The sequence below is a fragment of the Phlebotomus papatasi genome, chromosome 3, assembly GCF_024763615.1.
Source record: "Phlebotomus papatasi isolate M1 chromosome 3, Ppap_2.1, whole genome shotgun sequence".
Lineage (NCBI taxonomy): Eukaryota > Metazoa > Arthropoda > Insecta > Diptera > Psychodidae > Phlebotomus > Phlebotomus papatasi.
Genome location: NC_077224.1, coordinates 39179786 through 39206643, shown reverse-complemented (window position 1 = coordinate 39206643; position 26858 = coordinate 39179786). Strand labels below are relative to the sequence as shown.

General features: G+C 33.0%; 1 protein-coding gene and 1 non-coding gene across 2 annotated transcripts in view; both read right to left on the bottom strand.

Annotated features, from left to right (window-relative positions):
- Positions 1 to 26858, bottom strand: part of LOC129805573 (proto-oncogene tyrosine-protein kinase ROS) — a 49827-nt gene that overhangs the window by 15712 nt on the left and 7257 nt on the right. Inside the window, exons 2-4 of the mRNA XM_055853573.1 lie at positions 20237 to 20296; positions 5250 to 5309; positions 1790 to 2134 (exon numbers count right to left, since the gene is read on the bottom strand). Of these exons, the coding sequence (XP_055709548.1) occupies positions 1790 to 2134; positions 5250 to 5309; positions 20237 to 20296 (465 nt within the window). The remainder of the gene's footprint in view (positions 1 to 1789; positions 2135 to 5249; positions 5310 to 20236; positions 20297 to 26858) is intronic.
- Trnar-ucg (transfer RNA arginine (anticodon UCG)) lies at positions 20397 to 20469 on the bottom strand. The gene has a single exon. It is a non-coding gene; the product is annotated as a tRNA-Arg (tRNA).

Sequence of the window (26858 nt, the reverse complement as noted above, 5' to 3'; positions counted from 1 at the left end):
GAACTGAACTCAAGGAACATTTTCCCAAAAGAACCCGTATCCCTATCTCTCTTGTATCCAGATTTTCCTCAAATATCCTCGAATATTTTTTAATTCCGTTAAACGTATTTCCTCGATTGCATCCTTTTCTTGTTTTTAGAGAAATATTCTCCTTAACTCATTCGGTCAAGGTACCAGAAATACTTGAGATAGAATGTTCATATTTTGGGATTAGTTTCCTACAGATTAGTAGATGAATTTTCTAAAAAGAAAATAATTTATCTCATATGGGGGCGCGGGGAGCCCCTATCAAACACGCGTCTTAACGGTCACTGAATTTAAATCCTGTGCATTAATTCATTACAAACTCTATTGCTTTAGATAGAGTAACTATCCAAGAACACCAATTGGTAACTAGAATTCAAATCAGGAAAGATGAAAGAGGCCAATTTTAACAAATTCGACGGGATGTCGTATTTTCCGTCCGCCATTTTGAGCAAAAATTTTGCATGACCTTCCGCGAAGCAAGAAAATAATAACAAAATGTATTTTCATTTCTGTCGAACTATTTTTCTCAAGTAATTGAATAACTAACGTTACTAAAAATCCATTCCCGACAGCAATTCGGATAAAAATTGCCCAGAAATATATCATCAAAATTCACTCAATTTGCGTATGATGTATAATACCATGGTAAGGAATGGGTTAAAAAAGGAGCTAGGTTTGCTAAAGTTCATAGGGTCGTAAGGGTACCGTTACTAAAGAATTTTAACAAAAGGTTCTCAGTATAATTAATTAAAACATTTTTTTTCTCTGAATTTATTACTCAAAGTATTTAAATAACGGTATATGTTAGGAACCTGCGATATTTAGAGGTTTTAATTCCTTTTTCAAGAAGAATATTACTGCATAAGAGACATTTTCCTATACACAATCCTTTTTTTATGAGTTTGAAGGATCGTAAAAGATTTATAAGGAAGATCTGGAAAATTGTAGGGAATATGAAGAGATAAAGATATGGTTTGTTCCAGGAAAATTTTCTTTAAGTCTTTCTTTACAAATTATTCTTAGAAACGACCAATATACGATTAACTGTTATTGTATAACAGGAGTTTTGAAAAAAGAAAATCATTACAATTCTTATACATATGTTTTATGCTCTAGAGCTTTTCCTACATATTTTTGGGATTGGTCCCGGAACAAAAGTTGTTACCTTTGCCAACACCTATTCGATGGTATAGGTCTCATTCGTGGCGAAAAGTTGGACCGTTTTGCCCAATGTCCTTTGCATAAATTTTTGATCAGAATATCGTCGGTTGCCTCAGCAACTGTGCTAACTGCATCTGCTTTATGTCTGCATTCATTGCAAACGCCGCGCAGCGATGCGTTTCTTACAACGAATGCTGACACAAAGCAAATGCAGTTAGCACAGTTGCTGAGGCAACCGACGATATGTAAAAAATAGGATGTCCTAAAACAACAATTGATTCATTACATTTCAACAAGTAGGGTAAAGTGGTACAAGTTGGACCATGGTACAAGTTGGACAGGGCTTTTTTTTCTTGATAAATTTAGTACTTCATTTTTATTTGTATATTTTTAATGCTTTAGTTTTATAATTTGGTTCCTTGTGCTTAAAAAAAATTACTACTGTATTTATCAAGAAAAAAATCCTGTCCAACTTGTACCGGCGAATTGTCCAACTTGTAACACTATGTCCAACTTGTATCACTTTACCGACTTTTAGCCACAATACGAGGGTCTGATAACTTTTTAGTGCAGTCAATTTGGCAAAAATAGCACCACTCACCCTGTATTTCGTGTAGGGCAGCAAATTATCCACACGAACTGTAGAGTTATCTCCCATACTCTGATTTCTGCAGAATTTCCAATCCCCCACAACCTCCTCATATCGCCATTGAACCAGATAGCTCTGTGGTGAGTGCAGCTTCCCACGTGTCAGTTGGGCAAATTTCTCAGGGATTTCCCATTCCAGCGACAGGGATGTGGCTGTCAGGGAATCTGCTACGAGAGCAGGAGCTGGTGGTACTCCCACTTCCGCTTTCACCCATTTGAAGTATCTATTGAGAGCATCATTGCATCCCACGACGCAGTACAGTTCTTTCGGCTCTAGTAACTCCTGGTCAGTCTTATTCTGATGGTCGAAATTGTAGAGCGAGAATAAACAGAAATCACGCAATTTTAGTGCTTCTTCTTCTTTTTTTTTATTACGATCCAGTCATGGTTGAAAGATTCACTTCAATTAATTGGGATTGAGAAGTACTCAACATTTTACTCTGCAGGTCGTAAAATTAATTAAAGATACGATACAGTGAAATATTGAATGGTCTAGTATATTTTTAGAAATATTCTTGGATTTTTTTATACATTCATAAAAACTCAAGATGTATTAGAGAACATACAAAAATATTTTTGTACCGAAAAATTATAATATTGACTGTGAAACCGTCTGGAAACGGTTATATTGAATATAATTCTTTTATTGAATAATGAGGCTATAATAGACTGTATTTTGAAGGGTAAGGTTTGTAGAAATATTTGTAATCGTTAACCCTTTGAGAGCGATTAAAGAATTAAAAGAAAATTATTAGTGTTCTTAGTACACAAAGGGATAACGTGACTACTTAAAGAAGAATAAACTTATTAATTCAAAGTGAAAAAAAATTAACATCATTAAGATAACTAGTACACTCTTATGGCCTCTACACACTAGAGAAATTTATGTCCATATTGGAGAGTTTTTCCTACACAAGTGTAGAGAATTTGCTTCAATATGGACATAAATTTCTCTAGTGTGTAGAGGCCATTAGAAAAGTTTAGACATCATTACTAATGAAAATTAGTTGATCGGGTGATTATTATCAAATCTATTTAAAATTTCTTATAATCTTAAAATATTTTACTCATAATAAATTTATTAGTAGTAAGAACATAAGGCAATATTTACGTGGATAAGTTGCAGCAATTATTTTTTAATGGTTTCATACAATTATATTTGCTTGTGTTAATTAAATGAAATCGATATCCCAACTAATATTGGCCACTAATTCCATTTAGTTCTCACAACTACTGCAAATAAATGGACTTATATTTTCATAAAGTTCTGACAACTTTTTTAATAGCAAAGAGTGGTTTTTACTTATGTGTTGAAGCTTTTCCGAGCTATATAGTAACTACAACTAATATGACATAGTTATTACAACCAATAAGATGGGTATCAACCACATTTATTTAGTTATTGGAACTAATATATTATAGTACCCGTACTAATCTAATTTAGTTATGACAACTAAATGAAAAAGATACTGTAACTAATATTGGTCATTTAGGTGTGATACCTTCTAATTTTTATTTAGTTACCCTACCTAAATATATGGATGGGTCTATGTTTATTATATTTTGTAGTTTCCATAATTGTATATGAGGTAGTTGGGACTAAATTTTTCTAAGAGTGTATTAATCACCATCTCCAGAGATTTAGAAACGTGGGACATATTGTGGCAAGCAGAGTAAACTCTTAAATTATTCCAAATTATTGTTCTCGAAACATCGATTGATGCAAAATTTTGAAAAGGCAGTAAAAAACAAAATTGATACTAGAGGAAAGTGGGACACCTTTGAATTGGGGCACTTTTGAAATTGGACTTTTTTCCTAAATAGTACAGGACCTTACCATGATATAATTTTGCTCAACAAACAAATTGTGATGTATGCTAAGGCTCAGTTTTATTTGAAAATAGAATGAAAAGCCGTTTTTCAAAGGTACCCCAATTTAAATGTGTTCCACTTCCCCCTATGTCAGTCAATAAAAATATTTTGAAATTAATGTCCAATATATTTTTTCCACATTCCTTGCTCAATTTTGTTAAAATTTTGGGCGTTTAATAAAGTTTCTAAAAGCTATCCATAATAGAAATTAAAAATCTAGGTTTCTGTTATTTAAAAAGATTTCAAATATTGATATTTTTGGTTTGTCACATTTTGCCCCATGTTCTAATTATCAAATATTTCTAAGGCTGCTCAAGAGCTTGAAATATCTAATACAAGTTAGTTTAGTACTTGCGTGTTCTAAATAATTAAGTATTTCACGTTTTTTTTTGTATAGGGGAAACTGGGGCACAGCCAAACACGGGTTACTACCAAACACTAATTTTTATTTCTAAACTACTTGGACTATCTCGACTATTCCTTCAGTGGACAAGTATCCCTATAGTGCCTATAAATTCCTATAGGTCTTATCCTCTGAAGTAGAATATCCGATTAAAAAATCGCAGTGTTTGGTGGTACCCCGTGTTTAGTGGTGCCCCAGTTTCCCCTATTTAATTTAATAAATAATGGTAGGGGTACATGAGACAGTCTTATTTTTGATGTACGGTAGCTAATAATGTCATAAAATATTGCAGTGTCAGGAAGAGGAAATTTAGAAATTATGGTGCTATTCCAATGAAATATGAACATGTTTTTTTTTAGCATTTTACTGTTCTTAAGTCTTTCTGTACATAATCGACTTTTCTTTGTGTTGGTTCTTATCTTGACCTTTTGATAGAGAACACGCCAAGGACCGAGGAAAACAATCGGGACAGGAACCAACACAAAGAAAAGTCAATAATGCAGAAGCAGTTGAAAATATGTTAATTGAATTTTGAATTTGAATTTATTTCATCTCATTCTTGACCTTTCCCACTTCCTATCCGTCCACCGCCGCCTTAGCGTTGATTCCAACCTCCAGGACTAAACGATGGAAATGTCCTTTCTCTGGTTGTATGTTTCGGTTTTACAATATGTTTTATCTTTCATTGGGGCTAGGTCAGTCAAAAAGAGAGAGCAAGATTGCCAAGCTAAAAGCTGTATCAGCTGTTAATTTTTTATTAGAATTGCACCATTATTCCCTTCTAATGACATTCCGATTTGAATTTAAATCTTCCTGGGGTGTTGGGATAATAAATCCCTAATAATTCACTTAAACTTATATTAAAAGAGAGTAAAACAATATTTAATTTTTTAGAGATAATAATTTATTTATAAATAAAAATTTTCTAAATAAATGCATGTGTGAAACAACCCTACTCTCTCTTATACGCAATTTAATCTGGGATGCTCTATATTTTCATTGCATATTAAACAAAGTTTTGAGATAAATATTGTTAGAAAGATGTCTAAGTATAAATTAGGAATCTCAAAATATTTCCTAAAAAAGTTCATAAACAATTTATTTTAATATTCTTATACTTTAAAAGAGATTTACTTACACAAACAGTCTGGCACGAAGACTCCAACGCTTGTTCCCAAAGTTGACAGCCCAAAGTGCACTGAAAGAAACAGATGAACATTTTTTTAGAGTCAATTGGGAATTTAACATGAATTACAGAACCAAAAGGCAATTTTAATGTTGATGACATAAAAAATGAGTTAGGCATTAATTAGATTATCAGCCAAGTGTTTTGTTTGACTGAAAATGAAAACGGTTGAGCCCAAAAAAAAAATAAACTCGAAGGATGCTGGACTAGACAGCAGCCCGCATTGTATTCCATCACGGTTAACTTTCTCATTTTTATCGCCAAGAGGAGGAGGAAACATCCATTTTGCCAGAGTCTAACAAATAAGCTAAACGCAAGATTACTCTTTCTTTAATCACGTTCGGAGGCTCGTGCCGTGAGCATCCATAAGAGTTTTGCCACAAGAAATTGTAATTAATTTGTGCTGCACTGAGAACAATAATGAAGCACTGAGGGCACGCTTCGGAACTTGATTTACTTTTCGTGTTGCGATACGCTTCGTACAACACCTGAGAGACACGATTGCATAATTCTATGTATGGTGCACATGACGAGAAGCCGAGGATTCTTAATGGTATCATCAGGTGAAAGAACAAGCCGTTGGTTATGCTTGAGTGAGAAGAGCCGTTGATTTTGAGACTATTTCCCGAAACGACGCCTTTTGGTTCTTGTTGTATTCTTTGAAGTTGAGGAAGAAACCACAAATGTACAATTACTTTTTTTTCGTGAATACGATGGCAGAATAATGGAGGTATTGCATTGAAAAGTTAAATAAGTTAACAGGTGTTTAGTTGTCTAATTAATATATGAATAAAGATTTCGTATTTCATTTACTAACAAATTAAGATTAAATTTTTGAAGCTAATGTGAACCCTTTGGTCAAAATACTCTGATATCCATACACTAAAAGAATATTTTAATTTATTAAAAGGATTAAAAGCTTACACTACTCATTTATAATGGTATTCTGGATTTGTTGTTCACTAATACGAAGTATAAATTTCTATTTAATAAATATTGCAGTAAAATATGATTTTGTTTAATTTGTAATATTTTAATTCCTTATGGTTCCGGTACATTTTTTTATTAGGAAAATTTGATAAATCGAAATTTAGATCCCTCATTTCTCTGGATTTGAAAATTTGATAAATCAAAATTCAGATCCCTTTTTTCTCTGCATATGCTACCTCATTCTTTCGCACTCTTCTTCTTCTTTTAAACATCATAATAAATTCAATTTAGTTCAATCCAATTTTGATTGAAAAAATTGGATAGACATACACAAAATATTTGAAAAAGAAAGGGATGCGAAATTCGATTACATAAAATTTTCCTGATCTAAAAGGTGTACCAGCAGGGCCATAAAACATAAATCATCATAAAAAATGGAACTAATTTATTATCATGCCTCCGACATACTTTAGCAGAACAGGAAGATGCCACAAAAGATCAAAATTCACATCCCTTTCCTTCTCAAACTTTTCGAATATGTTTATCCCATTCTTTCGCACTAAAGATTGGATTGAAATAAATTGAATTTGGGGAAATGTTAAATAAGCAGCGTGCGAAAGAGTGAGATAGACATATGCAAAATATTTAAAAAAGAAAGGGATACGAATTTTGATTTATTGAAATTATCCTGATCTAAAAGTGTGCCGCTTCCATTAACATCTAAAATGGTTTTTAATCACCCTTCGTCAAAACTTGCATGAAAATTTTACTGCTCTTAAATTTCTAAAAATCTAAAATGAATACTGATTAATTTTTTGTATTTATTTTTAAACAAATTAAATTCTTAACTCTTTAAGAATGAGAGTTAAAAATTTGTTGATCAGAAAAAATAATTTTGATGGCTTTTTAGAGTGTAAAACTTAACTTTAAATGACTTTAGGAAAAATGTCATTTTTGGATTAATCGGTGACGTAATCGCCCTTAAACTTAACTGCACTTAACTGCCCTTAAACTTAACTTAATTGGGTTAACTGCTCAAGTGCGCCGTTTGTACAGTAGAGCCTCGCTATAGTCCATATTTGGTTCCAGATTTGACACTTGGGTCGCACTATAGTCCATGTCATTTTTTAAAATTATCAACGTCTTTTAGTATTGAAATTTTTCGACGGCTTCCACTTTCTTTGCGATTGTGGTATTTGTCCTCGCTCTCTTCATTATGGCTCACAATTATCACAACTACTCAATAGTTTGCCAAAAATATTAAAATAATTATGAAAACATTGCATGTCGCGTATTAAAAAACATAACCTAACTTAAATTCAGTCTTTTGAAATCAACGGTCGATAAATTGTGGACTATAGAGCGATGGCCTATAGCGGGGTTCTACTGTAAATCGTTTTCATTTAAATAGTAACTGTTAAAATTTTGGGTAATTCTTAATTTTTTTATTATGCCCTAGACTCACAATTTAACCCGAGAGATAGCTTAACGTAATTATAACCAAAATAAATTATCAAATTACATTTCCATCAGTTTCTGACTAATCTGTCTCTCGGCTTGAGCTGAGAAACGGCTTAGTTAATGGGAAACTGGTGGGACAATTTAGTGAAATCAATATTTTGCTTATACACTCAATCCTCTGGCATTATGCACTTCGGGATTATGCACCTGACGGAATTATTCACATACAATTATGCAAGTTTGTCTACTTTTGGGAGTCAATTTATGAAACATTTTTGAAATACGCCTGAATGCATACTGTTTTGTGACGCGGGAAATTTGAAAACACTGTGCTGTTTTTGTAGAATAAAACTTTAATTTCTTTTATTAAAGTAAATTTTTTAAATATTCTAACCGTTTATTGAAGAATTCTGGCCAAAAAGTACTGTTTGTTAATGCATTTCCATTGAACAGTTAAATCTTTTTATTTTGACTACTTTTACTCCGCGCGAAATTCGTTCTGCGGCCGATTTACTCAACAGAATGCCCCTGCGGGTATGCAAATTTTCTCGTGCATAATCCCGGAACTGAGTGTAATTACAGTAGAGTCTCGCTATAGTCCATATATGGTTTCAAATTTGACACTTGGGTCGCACTATAGTCCATGTAATTTTTTAAAATTATCAACGATTTTTAGTATTGAAATTGCTCGACGGCTTCCACTTTCTTTGCGATTGTGGTACTTGTCCTTGCTCTCTTCATTGTGGATCACAATTATCACAACTACTTAATAAAGTTTGCCAAAAATATTAAAATAATTATGCATGTCGCATACTAAAAAACATAACCTAACTTAAAATCAGTGTTTTGAAATCAACGGTCGATATATTGTGGACTATAGAGCGATGGCCTATAGCGAGACTCTACTGTACATTAAGTCTTCTTTCGGCTTAAATCGTGAGTGTGTCTAGGGCATTACTCTGTAGTACTCCATAAATTTATTGATTTTAAAGACCTATTAAAAATTACTATATTTTTAATTAGCCTTATTTTTATTTTTTTGTTTTTCTTTTACAACAAATTAGTTTAATGCATGCATGTGCTAAATGTTTAGCTCCTCTTGCACTTCAACGTACTAGCAATATAAACCAGACATGTTTTGAATTTAATCATGGATAAAAAGAAATCCATTGGACGACTGAGACAGCAGAACAACATCTTGTTGCTCAATTTAAACATTCTTAGTTGAAGTTTCTTCATCAGGTAGAAATTCTCTGTGGGAGAAATGCCACTGAATATAGCTAAAGATTGTGTGCCACTTGAATGTTTCTCAGGGGAGTGAATCAATCAGCACACGATAATGTAAACGGTGTGATGGTCTCATAGAGCCATGTGAAGAAGAGTTAAACACAAATCTTCACTTGCGCCCTTCTCAAGTGGCATCTCTGCAGGATTCTTGTGCCATCAGAATCCTCCATGGATGCCGACTGTGTTGAAAGTAATTAGTGTGAGATTTGTTCCTGTCACTCACTGGCATTTAGGTCTCAAGAGGGCATTTTCTGATGGAGTTAGTTTGTGGCTTAAGAGCAAAATACTCTTTAATGTCTCTGGCTTAGGAGTTTTTCTGGTCATATACTAAAAATGATACTCCCACAGCCAAAGTTACCCATGCAACATTGAGGTTTATTGAGAAATATTGCAAAAGATTAAATTGCTACGGGTATTTGAGTGAGATTAAAGTCCCTGGAGTCATGGTCGTTGATATCTCTCAGTCGCATATAAACTGCAGCAACAATTTCGACAAATCAGAGCATCATCTTCAATATTGCTTTAATTTTAAATATTATAAGCTATAATACCAAGAAGAGAACATTATATGAGAAAATGGAATGAATTTAATTTGGGGCCGTTATGCGTTTTCTGGGGACCCTCTCTTGGCTCTCGCATATATACTCTCGGGCATCACAATAAACATCACTTTGCTTTCCGCCCTCGCCTTCCGGAATTAACGCGCGACTAACCAGAGAATGACGATTTTTTTAAACGAGCCGCAACCATTACTAAATGAGAGATGAGCACGTTTATCAAAAGTCCAATTGGACGTTAAAAAGCAATTGCCTCCTCACCAATTTATACATTATAAAATCCACAGAAAACATCTCTTTCTCTTTGGTCTGTGGGGCTTTTTTTTTGGGACAATTTACCATTGATTTATTACAATAAATTTGCCCTCTAGAAATTCTTTTTTTTTCTTTTTTTCATAAACTTTCCCATCCAAAAAGAATCACTGTGAAGAAAGATTATTTATGCAATGTGTCATCAAAAAACTAAATATTCCAAATGCAACTGCTTTTCATTTCTTCAACTCAAAGGATAAAGAGAGATGGTTTCTGTTTTGCATCACTTCCTCATGATGCGTTGCATCTCAAAATGAGACGATTTATTTACATAAATTATCACAATATTCTGGTCATTTCTTTTTCAAACTCACAAAAAAAAAACCACACACATCTCAATTATGAATTGGACATTCATTTCAGGAACAGAGAGAAAAAAAAGTTGTATTTCCACCCTAAGAAAGATGGTAACTTCCTGAAATGCCACAGAATTAATATCAATGCATTCCGCCCTCTTAAAAGCTGTCAATCATTATTTGAAACAGTTGAAATTGATACATTTAGTTTTCTCCCACAAATATGCTACAATTGGATGCAAACAAAGGGGGAGTTTACAAGATACTTCTACTACTCAAATAGATACAAACCATTTTACATCATGTCTTGTGCTCTCGATTGACTTTAAACGATAAACAATGATCATCTCAAAGGGTTCGAAAAAAAAAAAATTTGTTCAGACGCACTGATTGTGCTCTGTTCTCTTCACCAGATTTTCATTGACATGGGAGAGTCTGTAATCTCAATGAGTTACAGTAATTTGAGACAATTTCGGGAAGAAGATGCTGTGAAAAATGTAACTAATAAAACTAAGACTTTTGATCACTTCTCTTACTATTTTGATTTATATTCAAAATTTCCCGAGGAATTTTTTTTATGCAGTTAATACAATTAAAACTGTCATTAATGCTCTAACTTCCCATAATTATCACTTGAAAACTCTATTCGGAAGAGAAATGGGAGTCATTAATTAGTTTTGTCACTCCATTTTACAAAAAAATCAAAGTGAAGCTCTCATTTGCATTTCTAAGTAATTAAAAGGAGTAAGAATAAAATTTTTCAACTTTAAAGAAATAATTGGGAATTTCCTTGGAGGAAATATTACGGAAAGGACAATTGCAGATTTTTTCTTGAGCTTTTCTGGTTATTGCTGTTTAATGAGCAAAATAAATATCATATTAGTTTGTTCAGGCTAGAAAGAACTTTTTAAACAAGTTCTGGAGGAGATACACTCAGTCCCGGCATTATGCACATCGGGATTATGCACGTGATGGGATTATGCACATACCATTATGCGAGTTTGCCTACCATTGAGAGTCAATTTGTGAAATCATTTTAGAAAACGCCTTAATGTATACTATTTCGTAACGTGGGAAATTTGAAATCACTATGCTCATATTTCAGAATAAAACTTTAATTTCTTTTATTAAGGTAACAATTTTAAATATTTTAAGAATTTATTGCAAAACTCTGTCCAAAAAGTACTGTTTGTTGATGAATTTATTTTAAACAGTTCAATGTTTTTGCTCTGACTACTTTTACTTCAAAAGAAATCGCCTGCAGGTATGCAAATTTTCTCAATGCATACATTTCGCCCATTCTGCCATTTCGCGAATTTTTCTCGGTCCCGAAAACGTGCATAATCCCGGGACTGAGTGTAGCGTGTACTGCAATAGGGTAGTATATAAGGACACTTCCGGTGATCGCCAGTGGAGTTTTTACCTTAATAAGGAAACCAAATTTTCGGTCTTGTTCAGTGTTTTCGGTCCAAATCTGAAGCGGAAGCGTATTTTGGAAAGGTCCGGAACTTCTGTGGAATACCACCAATCTCCGCAACGATCGGTGCCACTCTGACCGATCTCACAGGGGCAACCCACCTGTAAGAACCAGTTTCCACAGTAGCACAGCCACTTGATACAGAAAGGATAGAGAAGGAAAGGGAGGTATATGATCTTTATCTACTCCCAAATACATATCTTTTTTTTATTTCTTGAAGTTTGTTAATGGACTTGGAGGATCATTATCAGCAGTAAATCACTGGGAAAGTTTTTCCTAATGGCTTATGGTTTTACTTATCACAATTTTCTTTGGTTAGAATTAATAATAAAGCAAATCACATCAAAGTCCGTTTTGATACCAAAAAGAATTGTGAAAAGTCAAAAGAAAGGCCATTCGCCATTAAAGAAAACTGATTTTAAACTAATGATCCTACCGATCCTACAAATCCATCAATTTGACGAAGTTCAAAAGTTTAGTCTAGTTGATCGCTGAAGAAAGTCCACACAGGGAGCAAAAGCTCTTGCCCAAATAAATTTGTTTTTTTTTATCAAAGTAAAACGAAGCCTTTCTGGAGATCACCGGACCGGAGGTGCCTTCATATGTATAATCTCTATCACGCCAATTTAAAATCCAACAATATAGAACAGTGCTATACTAATTGTATTATTAACTTTCTATTCTGGGTATAGGGTTTTTATTCATAATATCTCAGAAGTAAAATTACATCTTAAAATTTCGGTTTACTATAAAAAAGTGTTTTTGCACAAAATAAAGCAAATATTGTTTTTTTTTTTTAATTTTTGCTTGATCTCGCAGAAACGGATATGGATTGGATAACGAGTTATCAATGAACATCATCATAAAATAATTCAGTATCGTATGTCAAGTTTTAGGAATTCCACCACTTTCCAAGGAAATTAGTGCCTCATATATTTACTCCTTGTACACTAATTTGAATAAAAGTAATTTGTATATGGAAAATAGTTACAGCTTTTTTTTACTGAGTGTCCTTTCCGTAATATTCTTCTAAGGGAATTGTGGCAATTAGAAGAAAAAATAGATCTTTGTATGTCTAAATAAAGTTTGATTGATTTATTAAAAAAGAAGATGTACAAAACAAAATTACAATATCTGCATCACCTTAAAACCAAAAAGCTAATTTGCAATATACTTATAACTTCGAACCCAAATAAATACTAGCACAGAAAAAATTAAAAGATATTTTTAAAAAAATATTACTGGAAAACTATTTAATTTAAACGTTGTATTATGTTGATATATATATTTCATGATAAACAATTCTGAAAAAAGGCTTGTGAAGCTGTCCATGAAAACTTTGTTGAATAGATGTTCTTTCATTAAAAAAAATTAAAAACTTTTCAGTCGGCAAACACACATTCTTTTCACATGCAGCGTTTACAAAACTTAATTTTCAAAAAACTTAATTTATTCGAAAATTTCTGCATTCGAAGTAAGTTTAAACTGCAATGCATTTGGAAAAAATACTAAAATTTCTTTATGAAAAACCTTATTGGTAAAAATGGAAAATAAGAACAATTTTAAAGATTTATAGTAAAACAGTGTTACTGTAAGTTCATTTTTTGCTGTTTTTTTATGTGTAATATTTTTACAAACCCTACTTTGCACTAACTTTCCTTTGATGTCTTATTGGATTTAATTTTGAACCACTATTTCAATGATTTTTATGAATGATTCATCACTGAGAGAAATCCGATAAAGTTAAAATAACATTCCGGGAATGTTAATTTTACCCTGCAATATTGACCCAAAACCGGTGTAAATATTACCATTTTTAGGTGTATTAGCGGTTAAAGGTACCCTTTTTCATGTTAATTTTACCCTTAATAAGGTGTAAAATTAACATTAAAAAATGTTGATATATTTTTACACCTAAAAAGTGTTAAATTTCTGAGGAAAAAATGTTAATCGCACCCTCTTTTTTTCTCAGAGGTAATCATGTTTCTAGCATCATTATTAGATTTTATTTCGAAATATAGAAATTTCTCTTCGTAGAGAGGCTTAAAAAATTTACGCAAACTAAACTATTTCTTTTAACTAAGATGCTCCCAAGTGAACAACCTCTTCGTTTACATTTCGTGTCAATATAATGCGACAATCAACAAACTTACATCAACAATTTTTTATTTAGAAATCTAATATGTCAGATTTTATCCCAAATGAAATTAGATATGCGAGATATGAATTGCGTAACGAGTCAACTTACTGAGAAACAATTAAGGGAAAAAAGCGCCAACATTTGGCGTCCAAAAAGCGAATAAGATGCTGGGAATGTTGAAAATTTCTGAGACGCAGCAAATATTCCAGAATGTGATATCACATTGCTTCTTAAGTAGAAAAGCGTGTAAAGAACTTTTTTTTTTTAAAATTCTTTGTGCTGTATGATAAATTTGAAAATAAATACACGGCACTAGGTCAGAGGGTATCTCAAGCCAGTCGTCTTGGAATACGGACATTTGCCGTGGTGTCGATTGGAGAGTTGTTATCGTGGTAGACAGAATTCTCGTGGAGTATTCCCAATCCGAGGGAGTCCATCAATCCTAGGTTATTGGCGAGTCGAAAATTGATTTCTACTCTGCTTTTCAATTTACATTTAACGTTTTTCTTATATATTTGTTTTTGTTGTCCACGCGATAATAAACAAATTAATGAGATTTTTGCCACTTCAATTTCGGGATAGGGAGTTATAAGAATATAACGACATTTTGCTAAATGTTGATATTATCTTATTAAAGGAGAAATTCTCAGAATTCTCTCTCAGTCTTTACTCCTGTTTATTTTTATTTTGGTGTAAAGCATATAGGGTGGAGTCTACACTTGTGGATGTTACACACTTATGGACAGCTCGTAGAAATCTCTATTTTTTACATAAAATAAATGTTGGAAAATTACAATATTAACATTATTTTATGGCTTATCTTTAAATACAACGTGAAAACTAATTTCCTTTAATCTTTAACCACAATTCTAATTGTTTTAAGAAAAATATTTTGCTGATGCGATAATTGATTAAAAATACATGAAATTGTTAAGATATTTGCTAACGCACTTGCAAATTTTAATGCCAAAATTTCATATATTTTATCGAAAATATTTAATGTTATGCTTCTGATACTCTTTCAGTAGTTACTAATTTTCCTTTTTTTATTTGATATTTTAGATATTTTGGTATAGAAATATTAAATCAGGAGATGTCCATAAGCGTAAATTTATTTGAGGAGATTACACACTTATGGACGTAATATTTTACGAGTGGCGCCCTCACAATATTTTATTATTGGACCATTGTCAATCGTTGTGATTTTTTTCTATGGAGTTGAAAAAGATTTCTGGCAAACAATATCAAGTAAAATTTAAGGTGAATGTTTGATATCAAGTGGAAAAGTGTTGTGTATAATCCTATTTCAAGATTTTCTGAAAATTGCAGATTTTAAACTAAATGTTTGTATATTTTTCAACATAACCTAACTTTTGATTTCAAGAACAATGACACCTCCTAAAACCGCAAAGAAAACAACAAAAACAGCAGTTATATTCTTGTCAGAGGGTAACGAAAGCCTTAAAGGTCAGTATTGTAAATGGAATGATCTTGACGAAGAATTCTCAGCACATTCCTGTACAACACTACACAGAAAGTCTCCGGAAAGTCTCCGAATAAGGTATTTGGTCATGGAGGATATCACAGTGCTTTGAAAAAGAAAACGCGAGAGGAAATTGTGAGGTGGATTTTCTATTCTGCTAAGTGTAGCTTTCCCATCCCATAACTAAAGACGATACTAGCTACACTAGAGAAAATCATTTCAGTGACGCAATTCTAAACAGGGTTTTAAGAACGCAAGACCATCAAATCAGTCGTTCTACAGATTTTTAAGGAAGCATCCGGAAGTTGTTCAAAGTTCAAACAAGTGAGACAAGAAAATTGAGGAAGATGAAATAGACAGAAGACGCATAAATAAAGAAAAGTAGATCAAGAAAGAAGAAAACTTAAAAAAATAAGGAGAAAAAAAGAAAAGAGGTGCAAAAGAAAATTAACTGTTCAAAAAAATTTAAAGAAAAAAATGAATAAAAATTGATGAACTTACTTAAAATTATAGTATTTTACTTACATTCCCTTTCACTAAATTTTTTATTATCATTAATTTGGATTTCTAACACTTTTTTACTTGTGTCCATAAGTGTGTACATGAGCATCCATAAGTGTGTAGAAGTGTCCACAAGTGGAGAATTTGATATTATCAGAAGATCTAAATTATTTGGGGGGCTTAGGGGAATATTTTAATTAATTCGCTAGAGGTTATCGAAAGGAGATATATTAAATAACTTACACTTAAAATTTCATTTTATTTAGTCAAAAAGAAAACGAATTACAAGCCGCTATACCCTTAATCTGTCCATATGTGTAGACTCGACCCTATACAATTTTGTCCAGTCGGACAGCCACGGAGAACAAATTTGTCCAGGGATCATGTGAATGTGCAAACAGAACGCCAAAGAGACAACGCTCTTGGGATGTTGAATGTGACGATGACACTGTGGAAAATCAACAATAATGACCACAGAAAGAGTTGAGAAAAAGAGACATATTGCGAGCATCATTAGCATGGACAGAGGGACAGAAAACATAATGTGAGAAACACGCACAAGGGCTTTCACTGTGATGCGGATCATAATAAGGAAGTGACCATGGAGTTGTGTGTGAAACTGGACATCTCTTCTGTCTCGTCCGTATGACATAAATTGTTGTCATTAAGCATTGGGGATCATGAAGGAATAACATAATAACGGGGTCGGATTATTATGCGTGATCTAGCGATAAATATTCCTCTGGAATCGCCACTCCGGCTGATATGTTGTGACATTGGCTGGGTTAAACGAAAAAGGCGCCAAACTGTGCAGCTTTATAATGCATTCGAGATTATACGTTTATTTCGTCTATTCAATTTATTTAAAAAACTATGATAATCTAAATCTTGGTCAGAGCATTTGACCCCATGAAATTCCAGTTGAAGTGCCATAAAAAATCACTTTGTTTACCATAAAATGCAACCGAAATTTATACATACGCGTAAATCTATTCTTTAACACTCATAGCAATAAAAGTCACGTTAATAGATTTTTAATTGCTCTCTCTCCAGGAGATTCCTAAGTTTAAGATGCAGCATGAAATGGGCATTTTATTTTCAAAATCAATGCCCCTATACTTGCGGAGTCAGGAGATAACCATAACATTGTATTTTATAGTGAAACACAACCACTTAACAAAATAATAAACACAGAGATAATGGTAAAAGAGATTGTTATTTATAGACTTATTTAAAAATTCAATCAAATTAATATTTGCGGAATTGTTTCAAGTTTGTTTTTCAAAATTGTTTAATCGGGAGCAAATATCAGTGTTTATATAGAAAATAATTAATTATAAAAAATTACCTTTATCGATACTTTATTACCCGTTAAGGGTATCAAAGGACACTTAAGAAATATAGTTAGTATATTTTTTTCCATAAAATAGATCATATTTTAATTTGTGGTTATAATAAACTGTTTCCTTGCTGATTTCTATCTCATTCTTCATCCTAAATTTTATCGGAGGCAACAGAAATCATGAAAGTCAAAATTCCGAAAGCCAAAATCACTAATGTTCAAAATCTTAAAACAGACGAAATTATATGGAGGAAAATGTTTAGAATAATTTGCAAAGACACAGAAAATCTCCGTTTGCCTCCAGAAAGGGCGGGTGCAGTCGTGGGAGTAACTATGACACTTTTAAGAATTCGGAATTTTGGCTTTCAGGATTTTGTCCCATTCGGGATTTTGGCTTTCGGTATTTTGGCGCTCGAGATTATGGCGTTCGGGATTTTGGCATTCGAGATTTTGGCTTTCGAGATTTTGGCATTCGAAGTTTTGCTTTCGGGATTTTGACCGGGACCCTAATTTTATAATGTTTATGTTTTTTTAGAATTAAAGATATTTGAAACAGGAATTAAGAGAATTTTTCAAATACTTTACGGGAATGTGGGACAAAATGTGGCAAAAAGAATATTTCATTTTATACATGGATCTTCAGAAGATCTTAGAGATTCTAATCGGCATTTTTATAGGAAATTTACCGATTTACAACTTTGTTGAAATCCACTTAAGGGATAAGGTCAAGTGATTTTGTGGAAATTATCAAAGGAGTGGCATGGTGGAGCGATAATTTGTGGCACTTTCAATTGCTTTACGGGTTCTCGTAAATGAAAGAAATAATCGGTTGATGTTTTTTTTCTGACCTCTTTCATCTCTTTTGGGATTGGGACTCTGGGTACTCAAGAAAAGAACAATCCTTTGAACTACATAGAATAATAAAAAAAAGTTCTTGTGGATAATTCTAAAGTAGAAGGACATCTAAATCAAAGATAATTCTTGTAAGCATCTAGATCTAGATAAACCACGCAACAATCTTTAAAACTATTTCTTTATGGAAAGTAGATCTTTTCACTTGTAAAAAAGACTTTTTAAGTGCGTTTAATCTATTTATTTTTCCTTAAATCTTTGAAACCAAGATTATATTTCTTCACCTATCACTAGGAAAGAAATTAGGTATATGGGGCATATGAAACCAGCTAGTGGATATCCAAAGTATATCCAAGTTTAGATATACTTTTTTTGTGATTCTTCCGAAACCATGCAAATTTTTGAAGGCTATTACAAAGATCTTTCTTTACGGATTGGAAAAATTCTTTCTCATTATAAATTTCTTACTGAGGAGTTTTTAGAAGAATAAAGTTGAGTAAAGAGGTCTTCAGACTAAAGGTTTAGCCCAATTCCCGAAGGTCTCAAAATCCTAAATAGCAACCAATGTTATTGGTTCTTCAGAATCTAATAAAACATTTGCCCTTAATAATTCAATCCTATTCGAAAAAATCTCGACTGATAAGAAATTATAGCAGTCAAGCCATATAGCTAAGTTATAGCCCGTAAAAATTTGACTTGGTGGATATCTTACACCCCGAAAAGGTTAACAAGAAAGTGTGCTTCCTAAATCAGGTTTTGAAAGGCGTTTCGTCTAAAAAAAATTGTCTGATGGTTTAGTAAATGGCAGAAAATGCGAACTGAGTACGAAGTGGGTCAAGTAGGGGAAAGCTTTCAGGCTTCGCACATACTCTAGCTTTGAACACTCAACATTTTATCCTATATTCTTTTAATGAATTCGACTTATGGCAATATATTTGAATAGCTAGTATCGCTAGTATTAAGTTACACAATTCCTGAAAAAAAAAATTATTCAGATTCATTAAAGGAATATGGCAAAAAATATGAAGTGTTTAAAGCCAGAGTATATGTAAAGCTTGAAAGCTTCTCCCTAAATGATACTTATCTCCATATTTTTTACCAGTTTTTATTACAAGTAGTAATTTTTTATTAAGTATATCTGAGGTAGAACTACGTCAAATCTTAAAACCGACAACAGATTCAGCTTCTCCTAATTATTCTAGAAACCCTCACTAAATTATTTTATTTTGGAAAATATGTAGGTCAAAATTGATATTTTCCGTAAGAAATTTTTTTAATGTTTTTTTTTTATAAAAAAACACTTAAAACTTTAGCAGAAATCCAAAACCTTCTACTTTGGAAGATATGAAATTTTAAAATTTTGGGCTTGCCATTGCCATCTGTCCCATATCGCTCTACTTTAAATCTCCATAATATTTTGAGAGGAAAATGTTATCAAACTTTTCTTGGCAAGAAGTTTAATTTGTTATTTTGTTTAAAAAACAAATTAAATATAGAGAATCTTTAAACTTGTCTTGAAGCTTCAAAATTTGAGAGGTTGATATCATGCTGAATTAATTTATAAAGAATCAGAGCGAATCTGTGTTTTTGACTTGAAAAATATTTTCCAGAATTCTGAAAATATATTTCTCAATTCTAATTAATTTTTATACAATTTATTGAAATATAAATCAATTTGATTTTTTTATCTTGTTTTGATTAAAGTTTTGAGAATTAGTAGGTAACAAGAGTTGAAAAAACACATGCTGACAATGGAATAATCTTTAACAAACTCTTGTTTTCTTTTTATTTCTTAATTCAATTTTTGAGTCATCACATACTCATATATTCCCATTTATTTTCATTATTTTGTTACTTTTTCTGCTTCAAAAAATACCCCCCATCGCATCGATGGAAAAATATTTCACATCAAATAAGTCTTTACTTCCAGTTCCTTTCTGGACATTCTTTAATTGGACAGAAACAGGATGTAGCCTTTAGTCCTGTTGGAGGAAATGAATCAATTTCCTTGATTTTCGAATCAATTACAAGTTTGAATCAATCACCAGTGAGATTTTTAGTGAGAATGAAGTCTGTGAACACACGAAAAAGTATCAACTTTTCGATTCTTCCGGACCGGACGTATGGTTGGATGGTTCTCAATAAAATTGTCGAAGACCACACCGAAAAAAAATTCTGTATATGCCAGGTGGGTTTTGCATGTGTGCTGACTGAGTGAGAAGGTCAGTGCTTCTCTGTTGATGAGCCACAAGAAAATACCATCTTTGATGCAACAGTGGCTTATAAGGTGCATAAACATACCTGATTAATGTAGCAATCACCACTGCATCCAATATCGAGATGCTCGGAGTTTGTGCGGTTCTGGAATGAAGAGAAAAAAAATTTATATAAGATATGTTGCGGAACAATATGAAAAGGGTTATATTGTGATGCAGTAGGATGCAATAAAAAGTATTTTCAACGACCGTGACAGGGCTTGAACCTGCAGTCTTCGGATTCGAAGTCCGACGCCTTATCCATTAGGCCACACGGCCCTCCAGCATCCCTTTGGTGGAAAATCTCCCAGATGCCACTGATTGAGGGTAGGAATTTCCCGGGAGTACGTTGTACGCAGAATCGAAAATTTCTGGAGCAATGCGGGAGAGTTATTGGTGAAGAACACACCATGAGTTTTTCCGCGTAGAAGGGAACAGTGCAGAGGGCAAGAGTGCGACCGGAAGATTTACTTTAGGGTCAATTAGCGCGCGAAAGGGTGAATCTTTCTCTCACTCTCTCGAAACAGTGGACTACGTGCTGTGTGTATCCCACTTGTGAGTGAGGGGAAGTCAATTACCAACAACACTAAATTGTCCACAGCAACGTCAGATGAATTTATTTTTATTTTATGGGATGGAAATGGTCTTGGGACTTGCTTCCAAATGCACAAACTAAACAATATCAAATGCACCCATTATTACTTTAACCCCTCAACTTTTCTAATCGCCTGCCTCCAGAGAAAAAAAAAAAACTCGTCCAGTCGACAGTTGAAAACGCCTTATCAGTTCGTTGACTCCAATTTTAAATAATCAATCGCTGTAGGATATATAACTAATAGTGATTGATAATGAAAGTAGTAATTGTTTCGAAATATTGCGAGATGATCAGAGCAATAAAGCGCGGGAAATCGACGGATACTTAAAGACGCCATGATCACGATTGTTTACTAGTGAAAGGCTATGAAAAGTTCAAAAATCATTCAGTGATACGGATTTTGTTTTATTTTGCACTGCAATTAGTTATGACAATTAACTTTATTGATAGACAAGTTAATGTCAATTAAAGCAAATATAATATATATATATATATATATAGATAAAAAAAGTCCTTCAACGTCACTGATTTGAGAAGAAATATGAGATTGTAGGCTCTCAAGGAAGCCCATCACAATATTGAGGAAGCAAACTTTTATAGGGCTTCAACCCGATCAGAGCAAAATCCAGCAAATCCCATGGATTTCATTGCCCGCAAAAGAGGTCAAGGTCAATTAAAGAATGACTAAGAGTTGCAAACCACAAATGGTCGGCTAATGATAAAATTGCAGAAATCCACGAGCTTGGTATTTTGACCGCATTTCTTTAGTTACTAATAAGACGACATTGCGATGATTTGCAGCAACAAAAATGCACAAAGAAAGTCTCTGTCCACGAAAGTGGCTATGGATGGAGATTTTCTGCCCATTTATTAAATATTAAGTCCCTTGCATGGGAAAGATTTCTATGCGGCCAGAGGAAAAATCTTCAAAGCAAGTGCAATTTAAATTGCGCTTCGGAAATTGCTCTACAACATTGACTGAAGTGCTGAATGTGCTGAATAGTTGAAAGAATAGTTTCAACAAATTGTACTTGAATATTTCAATGATTAGTTTTAAACTCCATTCACTTGGATTTCAAGTAATAAAGAGAGATGCTATCGCAGTTTAATTTGCTACTGATTATACATTTATTTAGTGAACTGTGAGAGACTTTAACAAATATTAGGATGGAATTCAGAACAAGGATCATTTGAATGTTGTGGATTTTGAAAACTAATTGAATAGCATTGTTAGTAAAATAAATAGGTTTAGAGAAAGAACTGGGGCTAAATTACCCAAATGCTAAACTAAACTATGAGTATTGATTGAGATGAGATATTATTATAGATTGTGTATTAATTGAGAAATTGAAATATATGCATGCAATGAAAAATATATTTTGTTGGCTAGTTTAGTCCCAATTTCCTCGTTATTTGAAATTTCAAAAATTATAGTTGTGAATCTCAATTTAATTTAAATTAAACAAACTGTAATTTGTTTAGTAAAGAAAATCTTTATATTGTGATACAATAACCGAAAAAAAAGTGTTTAACATACAACTGACAATTTAGATATTCACAAATATTTTGTTAGATAGTAATTAAAATCAAATAAAAAATATTAAATATTTCAAAAGTCAAAGAAAAAATCAAGGCTCGTTTTGAATAAAATTATAAAGTTTGCGCTTAATCTATAAAATTAATAATAATAGAAAAAAATCAAATAAAGTCTAGAAATCTAAGTAATCAGTTTAAGTATATTCTATCAAAATTTCCCTAATAAAAAATTTAAATTAGTATTTCGTTTAGTAGATGTACAATTAGGATAATGTAGGCATGGTTCTTACACAGTGAACCTTAAAAGAACACGAATTTTTTTCCTTGTTTGCAGACAAATAGTTTACCATTTCCCATCTCGTCTAATGAGGGTAATAATTATCTATCTTATAGCTACATACAGAAAAATTTTGACTCTGAATTTCAGAATATATAAGATCCTGGAAGCTTAAATTGGACGTGAATCCCCGAGGCGTTTAAGTTTAGAAGCTCTGAGCGAAATAAATGGGCTAGAATCCCTAGCTCTTTCAAGTTGAGAGACCGGGAACTTATGTTCAGCATTAGCTGGAAAATGAAAAATGTCTACAGATTTGCAAATTGCAACTAAAACTAAATGATCAAGGATTTAGAATTAGGGCATTGGCATTCATTGGATGGGATTTGAAATTAAATTCCTGGGTGTTTCTTTTTAAGAATTTTCCATTTTTCTGTGTGTAAGAAATAGCTAACTAGCTCTTTGTAAACATAGAAAAAAATTGGCATCGTTTGAAGGTTCACTATGTGCGAATCATGCCTACATTCCCCTATTAAGTTTCATACGACCCTGAACCTGAACTTATTAGAGATGTGATGAACATAAGAAATACTCGCAGGGCAGAGGTTTAAATGACAAGTGCTTCTATAGTAGAAGTTTTTTACTGGTCGAAATCCACAGAGAGAGCAGTAATCCCTCGATGTTTTTAAACCCTCTCAGAGTTAGAGATAGAGATTTGGGACCATTAACAGATGCATCAATTTCACCCTGATACTCTCCTACCCACCCAAACTGTCTTTTTTGGGATTGCCCGAAAAGACGTCGTGCATTGCTTTCATTTTTGGATATGTTTTAGAAATTATTCAGGTGGATATTTCGGTCTTATACAATAATACCATTGAATCATTCCTAATAACGGTTTTTCAAGATCACAGATTAAAAAGGCTCTAAACTAGAGAGCACATTTCTCAACCGAATGGTGTCATGTTCAGATACTTTGAAAATATTATGGAATTCTTTATAAGCCTCAATCGATTTCAATCAGCTATGAATCGGTTTATTACCGGCTAATTTTTATCCAAAATTTAATTATATTACTCCTAAGGTTTTTTGGCAATGTTTTGATTGATTTATGAATTGGTTCAATTCAGCTGTGAACTGATAATTTAACGGTTATGAACCGATAATTCATTTTTGTCTAAAAATCAATTTTATTATATACTCTGTAGATATATTGTCCCAACTCCCGTGAAATTCCGAGCGTGGAGAAGTAGTTTTGACTTCGGTCCAGAACCAGGCCTAGGTGGGGTACGGCAGAGTATGACAGTGTAGTAACGTCAAGTAGGTAGAAGGTCAGTAGTGTAGCATGCGTCAAAAAGGGTCGCCCCACATTGGTCGGAACCGGTTCTTCTGATTTAGGTTTTATAGAGTAACAATAAACCTGCCGGGGTTTATTGTACAACATTATCAGAAGTGAGATCGCCCCGCGTAAAGTGTAAATGAAATGAAGTAACAACAACTCTTATAACTATTTTGTGGGATCTTTTAACTCTTTCGTCTCTTTTGGGACTGTAGTACCCAAAGAAGCATATGCATATTCTATGAAAAACAATGTTTTTTAATTATTCAGAACTGATAAAAATCCGATTCTTGTGGATGATTACAAACTATAAGGATGTCCAAATGTAAGATATTTTTTGTAGGACCTCAATTAATTCCTGAGCTTAGATATTTTTAATTAAAAATTGTGAAATTGGCTTGCAGCATATGCTGCGGTCCGGAAAGAGTTAAGTAATTTTTGAATCGGTTTAAATCGGTTGATAATCGGTAAACGGTACTTAATTACATAAGAAATAATTTACATTACCTAATTTTCATAAATCTTGTCACTTCTTTGGATATCAATTGTGTTCCTATGGCATTTATAGGAAAGAAAATATTAATTAAACTATCTTCAAGAAATGTAAAACTGATATTTCTATCTTTGGAAATATCTTTTAGTGATTAAAATAAATCTAGAAAACATGATTTCGATTCGAGACGAATTTAAGTTAGGGCCTTTTGCCCTTTGTACATTTTTAAGTTCTTTTACACTGTGGCTTAACATAAACAAGCCTAATAAATTATTAATATGTGGTAGAGTTACAAGTGTTTCTGTAGATAGAATTAAACAATTTAAATAAACTAAACAAACTAAATTAATTATATAATCTTCAAAGTATTTTTGCATTAAATAGTTCCTAAATTATTTTTATTATCAAAGTTTATACTTCTAAACATAAATTCTTTTTGCCAGGAAATCCTTATGCTCTGAAGTCTTAATTCATTATTGGAAATTTACAATTATATCTCTCATTCTTTTTGCTCTGGATTAGCTTTGTTTTGTTTTTTTTTTTTTAATGTAAGGAGTCTATGAATTATAAAGGTGATCTAATAACAATAACTTATAATTACCCAAGATTGCAAAGAATTCGTTAGAAAAATTTATTTTATTTACAAATATAATTTTAGAAGTTACGAAATAAATGGGCAATAGTAGCATTTGTTGAAAAACTATTTTCATTACGAATTTGCTCAACCTGTATAAAGATTACTAAGGATATTTCTCGTTTATTTCTTCTTTATCCTTGAGATTAGCAATATAAGAGACCTTGAAAAATTATATATTTTGGATTTTTAATAGAGAGAATATTTCCTACAATTATTGTAATTAAGTAAAATTAATTCATAAAATCCAACGGATGTATAAACCAATCTAATTGGGTTGAAGGGTTAATGTATTTTTTTTAATATGCTAAAGGACTTCAATTTAAGCTTCTAGCGTTGATCATAAATCACAATCACCTCTAAACCATTATCTGAACCTAAATCCACTAAATTAAAACTTATTTGTTTTTCTATATTCCTTATGACGCATCATCTGTTCTGATGATTTTATAGTGAAACATTTCAATTTAATTTCTCACAGTCAAAAAGAGGTTAACGCTAGTGCTTTTTGGGTCTTCCGAAAAAACTGCACAACACTGTGGCACCCATATGAGCATCACAAGCCACTTGCAAACTTGTTGGCTTAGCAGCACGATTAGGAGTTTAGACAAGGCAGCAATTTTAATTATTTAATAGTTCCATGGGCGATATATGCTGTCATATTGTCTGGATGGCATTTAATACGGAAATAGCACAATTTGTCGTGGTTGAGAGCGAGAAAATTGTCCGGTGATCAGTTGCTGTGGATCACTTTTTGCAAAGAGGTTGCAATCATCTGATTCCTTGGGTCTGCTGAAATAAATCATATGAGAGGGAGAGAGAAAATCATCTGGAGGTTGGTGGGCGGATGGAGGATCCCAATGCAAAATTTGCAATCCCATCACAATAGATCACTGGCGTCGAAAAGTGCCATCGCCATAGTTGAAGAGTTTGCTCCATTTGTGAGCATTGTCTGAGTGCCTCTTTTGTAATACTATTTGCATACCATTCGTCCCAGAGAGTTCGTTCAGCTCCGCACCATCTGCTATTCTGCTCCCCAGAATCTCATCTCTTTGTTTGTCCATTCACACCAACAATACTTTGGTTGATTGAATGTGGTGGATTTTTCATTGATATGACCTTCACTCTGACAAATTAGTCTTCCTTCTGACCAGGATTCCCTTTAGAAAATTCATATATGAACAAAAATTCCTTCACTATCAGTGTGAAATACCAGAGAATCCAGAACAGGAAGAGAGTGTATTATAGGGAAAAAAATCGAGGAAGCAATGGAATGAAGAATTTTTGTACCTGTTGTTCCAAGTCAATTATGCCCAATTAACTCCTTTTTGCTAGTCACTTCCGCACTTCCAACCCCAAAACCATAAACCCTCGCTGGCCCTTCACTGAGGGGAGTTCCGCTGCAGTTGAGAGTGAACTCCTGTGAATCAAGTCCCATCACACCTCAATAACTTTCTACCTGTTCACGTGTTTTCACTCTGGGCTGGTGTTTCTTTTTTTTTTGCGCCATGCATTGTCCAAAATGTACATTCAAACACATCCAAACACATATGAGCACTCCAAGTACCCAACAAACACACGGCAACGAGAACAGGAAGGATGTATCCGGTAATTTTCATCGTGGACCGTAATTACTGATCACCGCATGCTTCATATACATATTCTTCCATCTCACTCCATCAATTTTTCCTCTCTTTCCCTCTCACAGTCAATATTCAGTAGCTACTATACATATTGCCCACCACTCTGCCCATAGTTGAGTGGAATAGCGCCTCTTTTTTTGCACAGCATCCACTA